The sequence below is a fragment of the Glycine max genome, chromosome 10 (genome assembly GCF_000004515.6).
Source record: "Glycine max cultivar Williams 82 chromosome 10, Glycine_max_v4.0, whole genome shotgun sequence".
Classification (NCBI taxonomy): Eukaryota; Viridiplantae; Streptophyta; class Magnoliopsida; order Fabales; family Fabaceae; genus Glycine; species Glycine max.
Window position 1 is genome coordinate 49,855,775 of NC_038246.2, and position 14,804 is coordinate 49,870,578.

A 14,804-nucleotide genomic window follows, 5' to 3' on the forward strand; every position below is an offset into this window, starting at 1 on the left:
TCGAAGAAAATTAAATAACCCAGTTGCAGTAAGCAAAATGAGCATTATGCATTTGTTGAACAATAATTTCTCCAAGATAGGCAAAATTTTAAGCAATACTAATTGGCAATGCAAGCTTTGATTTAAGCTGACCCCAGACCACTCAGGTAATTCAATTGTAACAGTATAGTCTAGCACCATTATATATAATAGCTCTTCGTAAAATATAAGTATACTAAGTACACAGATACCTAAATTTTTTCCCCGAAGTTTAAAAAATATGGGGCAGAATCGAACAGCTACAACAGCTTTGCTTGCACAGGGAAGTTGTATAGTAGGCCTGTATAAAAGGTCAAATAATAAAGTAACACATCACAAACACATACTTTTGTAACTTGATACATTAACTTAACACAAATAATTGCACATAAATGCAAAAGATTAGAAGTTTGTTTTGGTTTTGCATAAAATAGCTGAAATTTTACCTAGAAAGATCTTTTCTATAAAATATGTAAGTCGCATTCATGAAGGACAAAAACCTTACCATATGTTGATGACTGCAATGGAATTAATTAACATTTCACGTTTAATAAAGCACCAATAACCAAAAACAAGTTATATAGTTATAAATTAATATGGATCAAGAACCAAGTAATCCAGAAATTATGTTTTACAATTATTATCACTTGAAAAACTAGCATATTTTGGCATTCAGATTTCCCTTGGAAACAAATCTTTTCTACCTTCAAGAAGTGTGCTTGGCCTGCAATATATACATGTAATTTGGTTAGCTTTATTGAAATATGCATCGGTGATGAATATTATATATAGAAACATGATCAAACATGATTCAGATGCAGTACTAATTTTGTAAGAGCCTGAAATAGGTAAAGTGTGACATAAACTTATCAGTAAGAAACCCAGCATATGGTAAATGTTATGCAAGGATTCAACCCATAAGTTGAAAATATCTATTATTTTAAAAACAGTCTAGACATTAGAGACTCGTCCACTTCCTTGTAAGATAAAAGATGATAAACTATGAAATATTCAAGTGCTGACCTGATTCTAAAACAATCTCTGCATGCAATTACAAAAGCTCGCCCATGGAACTAGCGCAAAAAGTAACATTAATTGAAAATATCGTGCATTACAATTTTTTTTCTTTATGCAACTATTATTGATTGTTCATTGCTCGTGTTCGATGACTTTAGATAAAAATGATTATTACCACGGGAATACCTAGTTTTATTTACAACTTAGTTTTCCATAATATAGTCCCTCCCGACACCGTGGATGAAGAGGTGGCGGCGCGGTGTGCCGCGGTAGATGTGGCAGAAGCGCCACTCAACGCCGTGGATGTTGACGACGGAGATGACCTGGACAGGTGGATCGGCATGGAAGTCGAGCGGAGGGAAGCACGAGTTGGCACAGAAACGCGGCACGGAGAAGCCGCCGCCGTTGTTGGAGTCGGAGGGAGTGAGGATCTTCGCGAATGAAACAACGTCGTTGTTCTTGCCGTCCTCATCGTCATCATCGTTTCGAACCTCCTTGGTGTAAAAAATGGGAGAATGAGAGAATAAGGGAAGCACAAGTTTGTTTGACTAGGGTTTAGTGTATGTTTAAGACATGGGAGATTGCAAAAATGGGAACGCGATCAACTGCAAAGAGGTAGGGCCTTTAATTTAGGGAATGAGAACGAAGACGATTTTTAAATAAAAACTGTTGTAATTTTTATTCCACAAAATTACAGAATTATCACCAACATACGTTTTAAGAGGATTTTTAATAATCGTCTTAAAATGTTAGTTATTAATTTTTTTTTTCACTTTATTAATTAAAAAATTGTCACCGTAATACTTCTTGAAAATAATGTCATAGAATATAACATTTGTAGTAGTGTCATGTGGAATTGCCACACGGTCTTGCATGGATCGAACTTCAGTTTCACTGTACTTCTCTTACATCTATATTAATTAATATCACTATGCTTCGATAATTTAAGATATTTGGGATTTTTTTATCAAAAGACTAACAACCTAACTTCTTTAATCAATTTCGTATGTAACCTTTCTTTCTGCAATATTTTAGATGCAGGAAGCAACAACTGACAATGCCAAAAGTCTAACAGAGTTACTACATCCCATCCTTTTAGGTCGGTCAACCCAAACCACTCTACCGTTGACTCCATCAGCCAACTTATATATTAAATACTGCACACAACCCTCATCAATTTGAAGTCTATTATTGAATACAGTGCTAGTAAGGGTTCGAATTTTGAAGAGAGGAAACAAATATAATGACATAATTCTCAGAGAGAGACGGTTGCAAGCGACCTAATAACAGGAGAACGCAGGAAAGAAAAAACAAAACCAACAAACAACAACTTGTCTTTTTTGACAGCATGAGCCAAACTCGTACATGTTTATTTGTCAATAAAATATGGACCACGTTATTTGATTTTGGTTGCAAATTGGTTCTAGATACTTTATGACTAATATTTGAATTATTTTGTTTCACTTTTCCCCTTCTCTTCTGTCATTTTGTTTTTGCAAAAATTAATACAAAAAAAGGAACTTATAACGAATACTGAAATGAAAATTTCAATAGACTTGTAAACAAAAATGACAAATTCAAGATGTGTACGTGTTATAATTTGTTTTATTCTTATATATTAACGTGAAATTGATGAAAGTCATAATTATAAAATTCTCATAATCGTCAAAACCAATTTTTTATAATCTAGTTTAAAATAGCAAAATAAAAAGAGACAAATTAAAAACGCACTAACAAGTTCATCCACATGTGTTCTTGCTTACTCTAGTTAAACAAGACAAATTCAACTGCTCTCTGATCGACCAAATATGCTTTACTCGGGATTCTGTGTTTCTCCATGTGACGTAAGGTAGCATTCATGCGATGATGAGTAAATCTGTGTAGATAAATTTATGACAAAAAACAGAAAAAGTGTAGACATAAATTTATGCTCATCATCTATAGCGTTGAAAATCAACTTATGCCGTAGGACTATACATTAAAGCTAAGGTATATCCTATTTAGCCACAATGACTGGGTGGTGTGGTGTGGTGTGTATGGGAACTTTGTCCTTTTTTGTATACATTGATAGACATGGATGTTGGAATTGATTGGATTAGGTTAGGCCACGGATTTTGTTAGATTCCAAACTTATTTTTCTTGTGCTTGATGCGGACTTCGCCACCACGTAGACACGGGTGCGTCGACAGAGAGAGAAAAGGGAAGACTAATGGCTAGGTAATATTATTTCTGTTGGTTTCGAGAGGGTTGGGGAAAAAAGAAAAGGACCCTTTTCTGTACAAAATAATTCCAGAGCAAGGAACATATTTGTACGAAAAGATCATCAATAATGAATCCAACTTTATCAAAGTGTTCTCCCAAATTATAATAATTCAATTTCGTGTGAACTACAGAGAAAAGCATACCCATCCTGTTATAAAGGCCAAGTTGAAAGGAAAGTAATTAAAGGGTTGTCGACCATATTCAAACTACGAACGTCTTCTTTAGATGTTAAGAATCAAGTTTAATAACATAATGTAATTTATGATTTAAAAGTAACTTTGTTTCTTCAATTATTTATAATCTGCTATCATTCAATCATATTATTCTATAGGATTTGAATTTTAAGGAAAACGTATGTTCAATTCTTATTTTGTGTAAAATTTTCTTTTATTAGTATCGGTAACGAGATCAATTCTTAATTCAAAGAGTTAAAAAATACTTGTGATCTATGACCTAAAAATAGAATGACAAAATTTGTATATTTTATACAATTAAATGACTAAATATCTTTATTTTAAATAGGAACTCTAAAATTATAGATTTTGAAAAATATGAAAATTAAATATCTATATTTTAATATAAGATGATATATTTTGAAAAATAAGATACCAAAATTATATGCCTAAATTTATAAATTTTTGTTCCTCTTTTCCCCAAATCCACTAATATTATAGAAGAGATAAAAATAAACTTTAAACATTTTAATTCCCTCATTTTCGTATCATTCCTTCAATTTTTAAATTTTTTTTATGTAAACGAGATAAAGTTAAAGGAATAAAAATATTCATTTCTTCTCGATTATTTTCTTGGAACCAAACACACAGTTAAAATGGTTTAATTAAATTGCTTCAAAACATACAACCTTTTTACAGCTTCAATATGGAGAGAAATTGATTATCGTATACTCACATTTTTTTAGGGCATATTTTTTTTTATTCATTAGAAACATAAAAACAAAGGAACTACACAAGAAGTCTAAGTAACCCAAGTGCATCTGCTAGTAGGGATAGAAACTGTTGGGACTTGGGAAGTACAGTTATTCCAAACTAAGAAGGAACGGTCATTAGAAGCTCCATATACTTATATGTTTAATTCCACGAAGATGGATAGAAATTCAAAGTTTCAATCTCAAAAATGGGGATATGAAGCAAAATTGGTTGATTAAGAAAGAAGTCTCGATACTATATATTTGTGAACCATTCCTCTTGGATGATTATAGATATTAAGGTAGATTCAAGCATGATGCATTGTATTTGAATTGAAAAGTAGGAGAACGACGATTAATTGCTTTGAAGGAATTTTCTTTGACACGGATTTTCTAGGTGGAAAATTAACATGGCCCACCAAAAAACACAAAAAAAAGGGGATTAAAATGGGCAAATGCTTCGTCAAAAGTTAACTAAATGTCAATACCACTTCCTTGAAAACGAAGTAAATGTGATTGTGAATACTTACTAAGCCAAGTTCGTGAAGTTAGAAAGCAAATAGCCAATTAGTTCGGAAAAAGGGATTTGTAGTTCCCTCTAAACAAGGAATCGGTGGAATCAAGGATACTTAACCTCATGCTCCTAAAGTTACAAGATTGAAAATGATTGACAACTTTGCTCCGACCTTTCCATCACAACAACGCGTGTTCGGCGTGTTTAACTTCCTACATAAACAAGCAACCAAGTGATCCAGAATTCACACGGCGGAGACCTTTTTTTTTTTTTTTTTGTGAGTATACTAATGCACGAGTATTTTTTTAACCGAAAATTAGTCTCTTTCAAAGAATAAAAGTTATTGAAATAAATATATTAATTCCATACACGTTAACATAAATCAAATATCAATCAACCTTCTTAGTTCATTTACTATGTCAAACTTTGTAGATGGAAGAATCATCATCATCATCACTACCCTGGAATCTCTGATCTTAAGGGATTGCCTTGGGCAGTTCTTTTTTAATAAATTTCCCCAGAATAAAAAAAAAAACTTTATTGATGGAATCAAGTCGTCTAACTTTCATCACAGAGTTTGGTTTCATTCTTTTGAAATGCAGAGAAAGCTTGGCCATTGTACAAATCCATTTGATATGAAATTAGATTATCTTATGCGTTTGAGAATGATCATAAGATTTTATATTATTTTATCCTATGACATGTTTATCAAATATTAGTTTTTATATTTACTTTTAAATAACTATTTTTACCCTTAAAAAATAAACTAAATGGAACTACTGAGTACATGTGAAGTGGGGATGGATTAGGATGAAGACATGAAGTCGTGGTACACTGGACAGTGTGACTGACTGGTTGCCACTGTGGGCCGAGGGGGGTAGATATAATAATTTTGGGAGCAGCAACTAGCATTGAGGATCCCCAACTACCTTTTGTTCCACCTTAAAAACATGGCCAACTATTCGGGGAAGTTCCCCTAAGGAAATGAATAGAGTAAGTCTTAGGTTTCTTTAGTTTCTGGTCTAAAACAAGGATCAGGTTAAGTGGCGTGTTATTGCAATAAATTAATCCAACACCCACTCGGGCTTCGCTTTCTAACACAGCAACCCATCAAAAGGGTTCCCCCTGCCCCCGTTTTAAAATACTTTAATTTTCGTTTACTTATTGTATTATAAAGTAGTAAGGTACGACATGTTCCAATTATGTTATATTAGTAAAATTACTCGGCTATCATAATAGCAAGTTAGCAACAACTATTTGACTAGACAAGCAGACAAGCTCATCTATATTGTAAGACAATTCCACAACCAGCTAAAATTAAATTACTAGCAGTAAGTTATGAAATATCTATACAATTTTTTATTTATTAATTTAAACACTTTTTTTTCTCAAAAAGTAAACACGTGTTTTGCATTGTAATAATGGAAAATGTGTACGAACATATTATATTACTTTTTTTGTGAAATACTATATTTATAGTTTTTTTTCTGAATGATATTATATTTATAGTACTTACTTATCCTTTCTAGAAAACGATAAATAAAATGCTTCCATCTTTTATGATGAAATATTTCAATAAATGTATTCTTTTGGGGTGTATACCAATTTGTTATGACATTTTTTTTATTTGAATAATGTAACCTGTTTTTTTAATTTTATTTTATATTTCCTTGAAATTTTTTTTGGAGTGTATTATTTTTTATTTATTTATTTTTGTTGAAATTTTATGTATGTGTAAGCGTGTAGGTGAGATGAAATTAAATAAGTTTATCAATGTCTTTATCCGATTCAAAATTTAGATAGGACTATTAATTAGGATATGAATTTAACCAAAATAATATTTCACAACATAAGAAACGAGAATAAATCAGCCCAAATTATCGACATAATATATATAGTTAACTTATAAAATTAAATACGTATACAATATAACTAAAGTTATTTTATAATATATATCTCGAAAAAAATGCCATTAATATGATATAAAACATGATATTAAAATATTAATATTTCTAAACTTAAATAGTATGTTGTGAGTAGTTTAAAGTGCATCATCGGGTTAGTGGAATGAAACAAATCATAAATATTCTTATATATGTGAATACATATGAATCTTATTCTTTCTGTCAAAAATAAAAAAAAAATAAAATATATATATATATATATATATATATATATATATATATATATATATATATATATATATATATATGAATCTTATTCTAGAAGATTATAAAATATACCAGACATGGTAAAAAAATATTTTTGGGATGTATAATTTTTTTCAGTTATCCAACACGCACGACGGCGCGTTGTTTAGGTGAAAAGTTAAACAAAATATTTTACTATAAAGTTGTTTTCATTTTTGTATAAAATAATATATAATTAATTTATTTTTACAAATAATGTATCACGTGAAAGTTATTAAGATGTTTTATATTCTTTTTAATATATAAATTTTCAACTTTCAAGAAATATTCTCATTTCCTTTTGGGATTTTTTTAATGACGAGCCTTGAACCATTTTGTATGGCGTATCCAATATGCAAGCAATGTACTTATGAAATGAGACACAAAAAAATATTTAAATACTAAAAACATTGAATACATTTAACAATGACCTTAAAATATCAAAATTGTTAATACTTTACTTTATTAATATCAATGAGTCCACGATCATTTTTTATCTTGATGAGGAAAAAAAATTGCATATAAGAGTGGAGAGTGGAAGAAAATAGAGAAAGAAACTTGTATAAACACCACCTAGTTAAAAAATATAAGATTAGTTTGGTGATAAAAAGTGAAGGGAAATAGATAAGAAATTTGAATTATCCATTAATAAAATTAATAAACTAATAAGTAATATTTTCTGTAAAAAAAAAAAACACTACCCAGTTTTTTTTTATTCCTTAACTATTATTTTTCTCATTTTCTTTTTTTATCAGTTATTAGTTTTCTCATTTAAATTATTATATTATTCTCTCCATGTCTCGCTTACTTTTCTCTTTTCCAGTCTTTAATTCAACTCTCTTTTCTTATCTATTACTTTTCTATTTTTCACCTTTTTCAAATCACGCACAACATTTATGAGATTATAAATTATTGAGTAGTAAGACACTCTTAAATACAAACTTAACTTACCAAATTTTGTCAACTATCGCGTTAATAACCGATAAAATTGTTCTAACTTATTTAGTAAGTTAAAGTTTGAGTTTTAAGTATGTAGCTCTATAAAATATTAAAAAGAAAATTTTAAAGCTCAAATATATTGTATAACTTGAGTTTTTATAACATTTTTAGCTTACGACCATGACTATCTTTTACTACAAATACTCCTATTTAATCATGAACACTTATACAATGATAAGGTTAGCTTTGTGACATGGAACTGAGATTTTTATTTTCATACATAATACTTTGAAAGTAATTCCTTATTTAAGGAGAATAAAACATGCATAAGAAAAATTAATTATCCTTCATTTAAGAGCAACTGAATGCCTTACTGAGGTGGTTTTATTTTAGGGGGAAATATTTATTATAATATTCATACGAAGTTGTCACCGTAAAAACTAATAATTGATTTTTGTTGAAGATCGTAAGCATAATGACCAATAAAAATATATTACTGAGGTCGTTTTATTTTATGTCAATTATTGGTAGGTACTTTGTTTAAAGAATTAAACTATTTTAGATAAATAAGACGCTTAATTAAATAAAGGCTTAAATTGTAAAAACAAAAAAATACTAAATTGTAAGGAAAAAATATATTTAAGCCTTGACTAAATAATATTATAACAAATCATCAAATATCATCAATTTTTTATAGCAGATATAAATCAAATTCGAAGTCAAAGCAGATAAATGATAAATAATCTATGTACCAAAAAAAGATACATGATAAAATAAGACAAGTTAGAAAAACATTATTCATTGCAATGAGTTATATCTTCTTTTTTCCGAGAAGAATGAATTATATCTTAATAAATGAAATATCTGAAGAGTTGTTAAATCTTATAATGTGGATATTGTAAATGTCTTAATTTAAAATTATATATAAAATTAAGGGGGTAAGATAATTTATCTCTTATTATATCTTTATGTGTATATATACTATATAACACTACCTCTGGACTTAATAAATGAAATATGAGTAAATTAGTTAAATTTGTTTATATTTTGATTTGAAAGTAGTTTTAATTGTTAATTTTTAATGAATAATGCTTAATTTAAAAGTAAAGAGTTATTTTAAGGGAAGATATTGAAGCAGACAACTTTTGAAGCACGTGAGAAGCGTTGAGATGTGAAAAGCAAATGTTTATCTTTTTTTGCGAATAGGAATAGTTAAAATGTAGAGATAGAGAAGAGAAGAATATCTGTGTCCCATTGATTGAGGCAGAGATAGTGGGCAACATTATCGTAAAGGTTTTTAATGCAAAATTATTGACGTTCCCAGCACTCAAGTAAACCACCACCCTTTCCTTTTCTTTCATTTCAAACCTTCTAAGAAGGCCCATTCCCATCGACCAGTTTGCAATTTTGAATGAAATTTCAAGTCTAATAATTAACCAAATCCAATCAATAAAAAAAAGAACTTTCTTTCCCAAAATGCCCTCAGACTTAACCCTAATTTCCCTCCGTTTGATTTTCCTTTCACTACCAACCAGGCCGGATAAAGAAGCACGAAAGCGGTGATTGACCAGGCAAGTGGGACCCGCGCCAACTGACCCGGACTCCAACTCCAAATTTAACTCGACTTAATATTTTAAGAAAGGAAAAAGCAGCCACCATTTTCTTTTTCAAAACCAAAACCAGAAAAAGCGAAAAGCAAAAATAAGAAACATGAAAACAAAAAGGCAAAATCAAAGTGTGTATCTGATGGGCTAAGAATTGGGTCCCACGCGCCTGCGACGTCAGCATCATTACACCGTACTCTCTCTCTCTCTCTCCATTGTCCCCCTTTATATATAAGCCTCACCAGATCTCTTCGCCACCACAACCCACCGTGTCAACTCTCCTTCAAACACCAGCGATTAAACTTGTCTCTCTTTAATCTCTTAATACCAAAACGCTACCGTTTTGCTCTTTTATTTCTCTCTCTCTCTATGGATTGCAAGAAGCGAGTTCGGGATGACTCGGACGAATCAATTCTGGAATCGCCCGAGGCGAAACGACTCAGGGACGATTTACTCGAGTTCTTCGACGACGCCGATGATGCAGCTTCCACTCAGGACCTTGACTCCGTCATGAAGAGCTTGCAGGAGGAGATTTCCGGCGTGACGTCAGATTACGGCGAGTCTCAGGCGCAGATCGGATACCTCCTGGAGGCCTCCGACGACGATCTTGGGCTTCCTCCCGCCGGAAACTCGTCGGCGCCACAGGAGAAGAACGTGGAGGCCGAGTTGGTTCGAGTCGCGTCTGACTCGTCCGGAATCGGCGAGTTGTGGGAGTTTGAGGACCAGATTCCGAGATACGACTCGTTCGATTTGGGAATGGGGTTCGGTTATGAGTGCGATGCTACCGAATACGCTGCGTTTGGTGAACTTTTCGATCATTCTGATGTGTATTATGACTCGTGGCGGCAATAGAGATTTAATGAAAACTAAATGGAAAAAAGGGTTTTAGAGATGTAAATGTTTCTTCTCAGCTTTTTTATTCTTTTAGATGAAGGGAATTACAGAAGAAAGATTATAAAGAAGGACTTGGGATAACAAGATGCAAAGGAAATTGCTTCGTTATATTTTTTTATATTTTAGTAAGGGAATGCTTCTGGCTACAAACAATTTCTGCCTATGGTACTTGAAAAATTAATTTTGGTATATTGAACACCGGAGTCTGAACATAATTTTGGTCTCTTAAAATCTATCTAATTATCAAGGAGACAACCGGCCCAACAGAGGACCTAAAGTGAATTATTTACTTTTAAAAGAGAATTATATGCAGTCTTTTTTTTTTAATATATATGACTTTTTTTTATCTATATATGTGATTTTTTTAATAAAATCCAGTAATAATTATTCTTTTTAGATTTAAAGTATGTTTTAGTTGTTTTATTTTTGTATAGGTCTTGCAAGGAGATTGTGTATGTAATTTTTTTAATAAAATATTAATTTTTAGTTTTGTAAATTAAAAATAAGTATTAAAAAGTTTTACACTTTTATTAGCTTGAACGAGGTTATGTAAGGCTAAATAAATCCTCCTTATAAAATTTGTAATGGAGTTTTAGGGTGTTTGAGTGTCTAGTTTTGATGTTGAAGAATTGATTTCAAATTTATAATTTATTTTGAATAAATTTTTATATGTTTCATTTTATGTTGGAGAATAATTTGAATTTGATTCTAGGTTTGAGTAATTTTAAATAATTTAAGCGTTAAATCTAAAAATTTGTACTAAATTTATCTCTTAATTTGACTTTATAATAAAAATATTCAAAAGTATATTATTTTGAAATTAATTATAACCAAAATCAATTTTATTTGAAATTAATTATGTCAACTTTCATCCAAATATGTATTGAAATTGGAGGTGAGTTAAACTCATGATTTTTTAAGAGTACTGAAATTGGAGGTGAGTTGAACTCATATGATTTTTAAAGAATTAAAGAGTTGTTTTGTGGTGAATTCTTGGCGATTTTCTGTGTTTGCGGATGCATAAAATTAAACACAATGAAAAAACAATATTCAAGTTGATTTGGCGTTTTTGCATTGAAATATGTGATTTTTAGCATGTTTGACTAAATGTTGGTGAGACTAAGCATGATTTTGTCCACAGATCAAAATTCTTCCTTTTGTTTCATTTTGTATTGAATCGTTTGATTTTTTTTTTGTTGGGTGAATAATGGATTGTTGGATTTATCTCAAAATTCGTGCAACAACAATTTAGTTGGAGAATCGAACATGCACTTTCTTATTCGTCGCAGGTGTAATGTTTTTTCAAATATTACCTTTATCTGTTTATTGCCTTAAAAAATCATGATAAGTTTAACTCTATCAATCCAAACACACACTTACTTCATTGTTAAAATTGATGGACAATATTTTTATATAAGCAAGGGAGAAAAAAGGGATAGACATTGGTCTTAAATTTTAAAAATAAAATAAAACTAGTCCATGAGATTTGATCTGATAACTTAAATTTTAATATTTTATTATGATATTAATTTGATCATTTTCCCCCCTAATATTTAACACAATTATATATCAAATACTCTAATATCTTTGATTAAACTAAAACAACCCAAACCAGTTGATGAAATTGCTCGACAAATTGTGAAAAATATTATAATTTATGGGTATTTGACATGTTTTTTTTTTAAAGAAAATGTGTTAGTAAAATTTAATGTTGTTAGTGTAAAAAAAATAAAACAAAGAACATATAATGTTAAAATAAAAGCTTTTAAACTAAAATAATAAAATAAGATAAAATTTACCACAAATGTTTAACTAAATAAATCTCTCAAAGTCATGTTTAATTATATATTTTTTAACTTTTAATTTAATTTTTAATAAAAAAAATATAATATACTGTAAATGAAATAAATTTATTTAATGTTTACTTTTTATTTTTGTAGTTATTTTTATCTTTATTCACTTTTTTTTAATTATACAAGTATCTCTGTGGCTAACTACTTTCTCCCATCCTCACCAATCACCATTGCTCTCTCTCTCTTTCCAACCATGTCATTCCTTCCTTCCCTTTTAGACTAAAACGACTCTTGAATGCTTATCTTCTCTTCTCCTCTAACCTCCCTTTAGGTTTTAAAACAAAAACTACTTCATTATTTTCTTTTTTCTTTTTAACGGTTAGATTGGGCGGTAGGTTTGGTAAGGGTGGTTGTAGACAGTTCATTGACAAGAAAGAAGGCTGGTGGATTTTGGGCCTAACTTGTGCTGTGTTGGTTCAGTTTCTGCTTGTTGCTGAATTGTACAATTTGGGCCAGTTTTTGGTAAGTAAGCCACTGTAGCTTCTATTAGTAGGCTCACACCTCACCGCACTTAAACTCGTATCCAATTGAAGGGTTACTCAAAAATAGTGCAAAAGAGAGTTGAATTGTACAAAATAACAAAAAAATAAAAATAGTATTGTTCTTGCAAAGCACAGATAAAAAAAAAAAAAAAAATTCTAATTGGGGCGGAGAAGGACATGGTATTTAGTTTTCTTTTCTGTTCCATGTAATCTTTCTTATGGGAATATGGCTGGGGAAGAGAGTAAAGGTAGGCACACACGACAGGTAAACCTAACTCTTTGAATTCGACCCTATGCCAAAATAGAAGAAAATGAATTAGTTTGGGTAATCCAGTTGAGGAAAATGACGCCGAATACTGCAAAAGAAAAATATAAATATAATAAATAATATGATGTAATAAAGAAATAATAAATATTAATGGGTTGTTTGGAATCATCACATTAAAATATCATTATAGACGAGTTAAATTACCTTCATTTAGTTAAAAAAGTTAGTTTAAGATCTCAATTTTTTTTTACCATAAGTCACTAGTTCTTAACATTGCAAAATACTTCCTCTAAAAAAAAAACATTACGAAATACCCTCTCCAAAAAAAAAAAAAACATTGCAAAATATATCTTCTACTTCCACGGACACCTTTAATTTGTCTTGTTATCAATCAATTGCTAACGAAAAATTTGAATCCTTAATTCTTTGATAACCACGATTCTGATTCTTGAATTTGAGCCTTCCCCATTGTTACACCTTTGGACTTATTGAACATTTGCATATGCATACATGTTAGAGTTGTTAAAACTTAGGAGTGTTCACGATCCATCTCGTCCAACCAATCAAATCCAACTCAAAAAGGATTTTTTTATGAGACTGGGCTTAAGAAAATGGTAATTGTAAAAATGAATCAATTACATAAAATTTACAATTAACTATACAATCTGAACTGGTAATTTTGATTTAATATTTATAATTAAACATTTTTTATTTTTCACATTAACTTAAGATTCTTACACAATATATTTATAATGGATGCAATTGATGAAAACAAAATAAATATTTTTTTTCCTTTTTTTTAAAAAAAAAACTTTCATGATGCAAAAGAAAATGTTAATTGAACTTTCATAGCAAATTGTTTTATTATTTTTTCAACGCTACGTTAAAAATTATAAAGAAGGCAAAAGAAAATAGTAACTAACGAGAGTCGAGGAATAAATATTTCAAATTCTCATATTATAAGTTAATAAAAAAATATTCAAAAAATCTGGGCAATACGTTGTAAAATAATACTTATTAGTTTTAAATAAAAATATATTACTTATTTGATTGAAAGTAAAAAAAAAATAGTACATAACATTTTTTTTACCTTATTGATTAAAAAAATAAAAATCAATAATACTTGAATTAAGATTTTTTTAAGATAAAATTGGGAAAATTTTGTTCCTTTTCATTTGGATGTACAACTTTAGATGTATATACATTTGTTTGTATTATGGATTTCTCAGATCATAATACAAACAAACGTATTATGGACTGCTTAATTTATAATATATTTGTATTATATATTACTCGGTCCATAATTGTATAAGACTAGCGCGACATAATAGTGGTTTGATGCAGCGTGGATGTCCATGGGTCATAGTAATGCATGTGGCGGTGGGTGGTGATTGGGTGGCACTGAGTGGTTGCGGTGGTGGTGTTTGGGTGGAAGTGGGGTGCTGTGACCATGGAGGTTTGGGGAGAGGTGGTCATGGATGTTTGCTTGGTAGAAAATCAAGAGGGGATTTTTAGGGTGCTCCACACAAGAAATGAGGTGCATTAAGTAATTGCCTTATTTTGCTGTTTTTATAATTGGTTTTATTTTGTTGGCCTGCTCAAAGATCGAAATTGAGGGAGTTACAACATTATGGGTTTTATTTTGTTGCCTTGTTCCATTTGAAATATCTAAACTTTTGTTATATCAATAGGAATGAGTTGGATACTCTAGTCAATATCATCAGCATTTGCAATAACTTTATTGGAAGATGTTTTATTTCTTAAAAGATTTAAGTTGTGAGTCTGATTAACTAGTGTTCTAAAAATAATAATTAAAAAATTAAAAGATAATAATTTATA

The 14,804-nt window shown here is 30.1% G+C and overlaps 1 protein-coding gene across 1 annotated transcript; it reads left to right on the forward strand.

The window, feature by feature from the left end:
* Positions 1–9,325: 9,325 nt before the first annotated feature.
* On the forward strand, positions 9,326–10,558 carry LOC100817478 (uncharacterized). The gene has a single exon (XM_003536639.5). It carries the CDS (start codon positions 9,838–9,840, stop codon positions 10,318–10,320), a length of 483 nt encoding a protein of 160 aa, XP_003536687.1. The 5' UTR covers positions 9,326–9,837; the 3' UTR covers positions 10,321–10,558.
* The last annotated feature ends 4,246 nt before the right edge of the window (positions 10,559–14,804 follow it).

Coding starts and splice junctions, on each gene's coding strand:
- LOC100817478 (XM_003536639.5), top strand. CDS start 9,838: ATGGATTGCAAGAAGCGAGTTCGGGATGACTCGGACGAATCAATTCTG.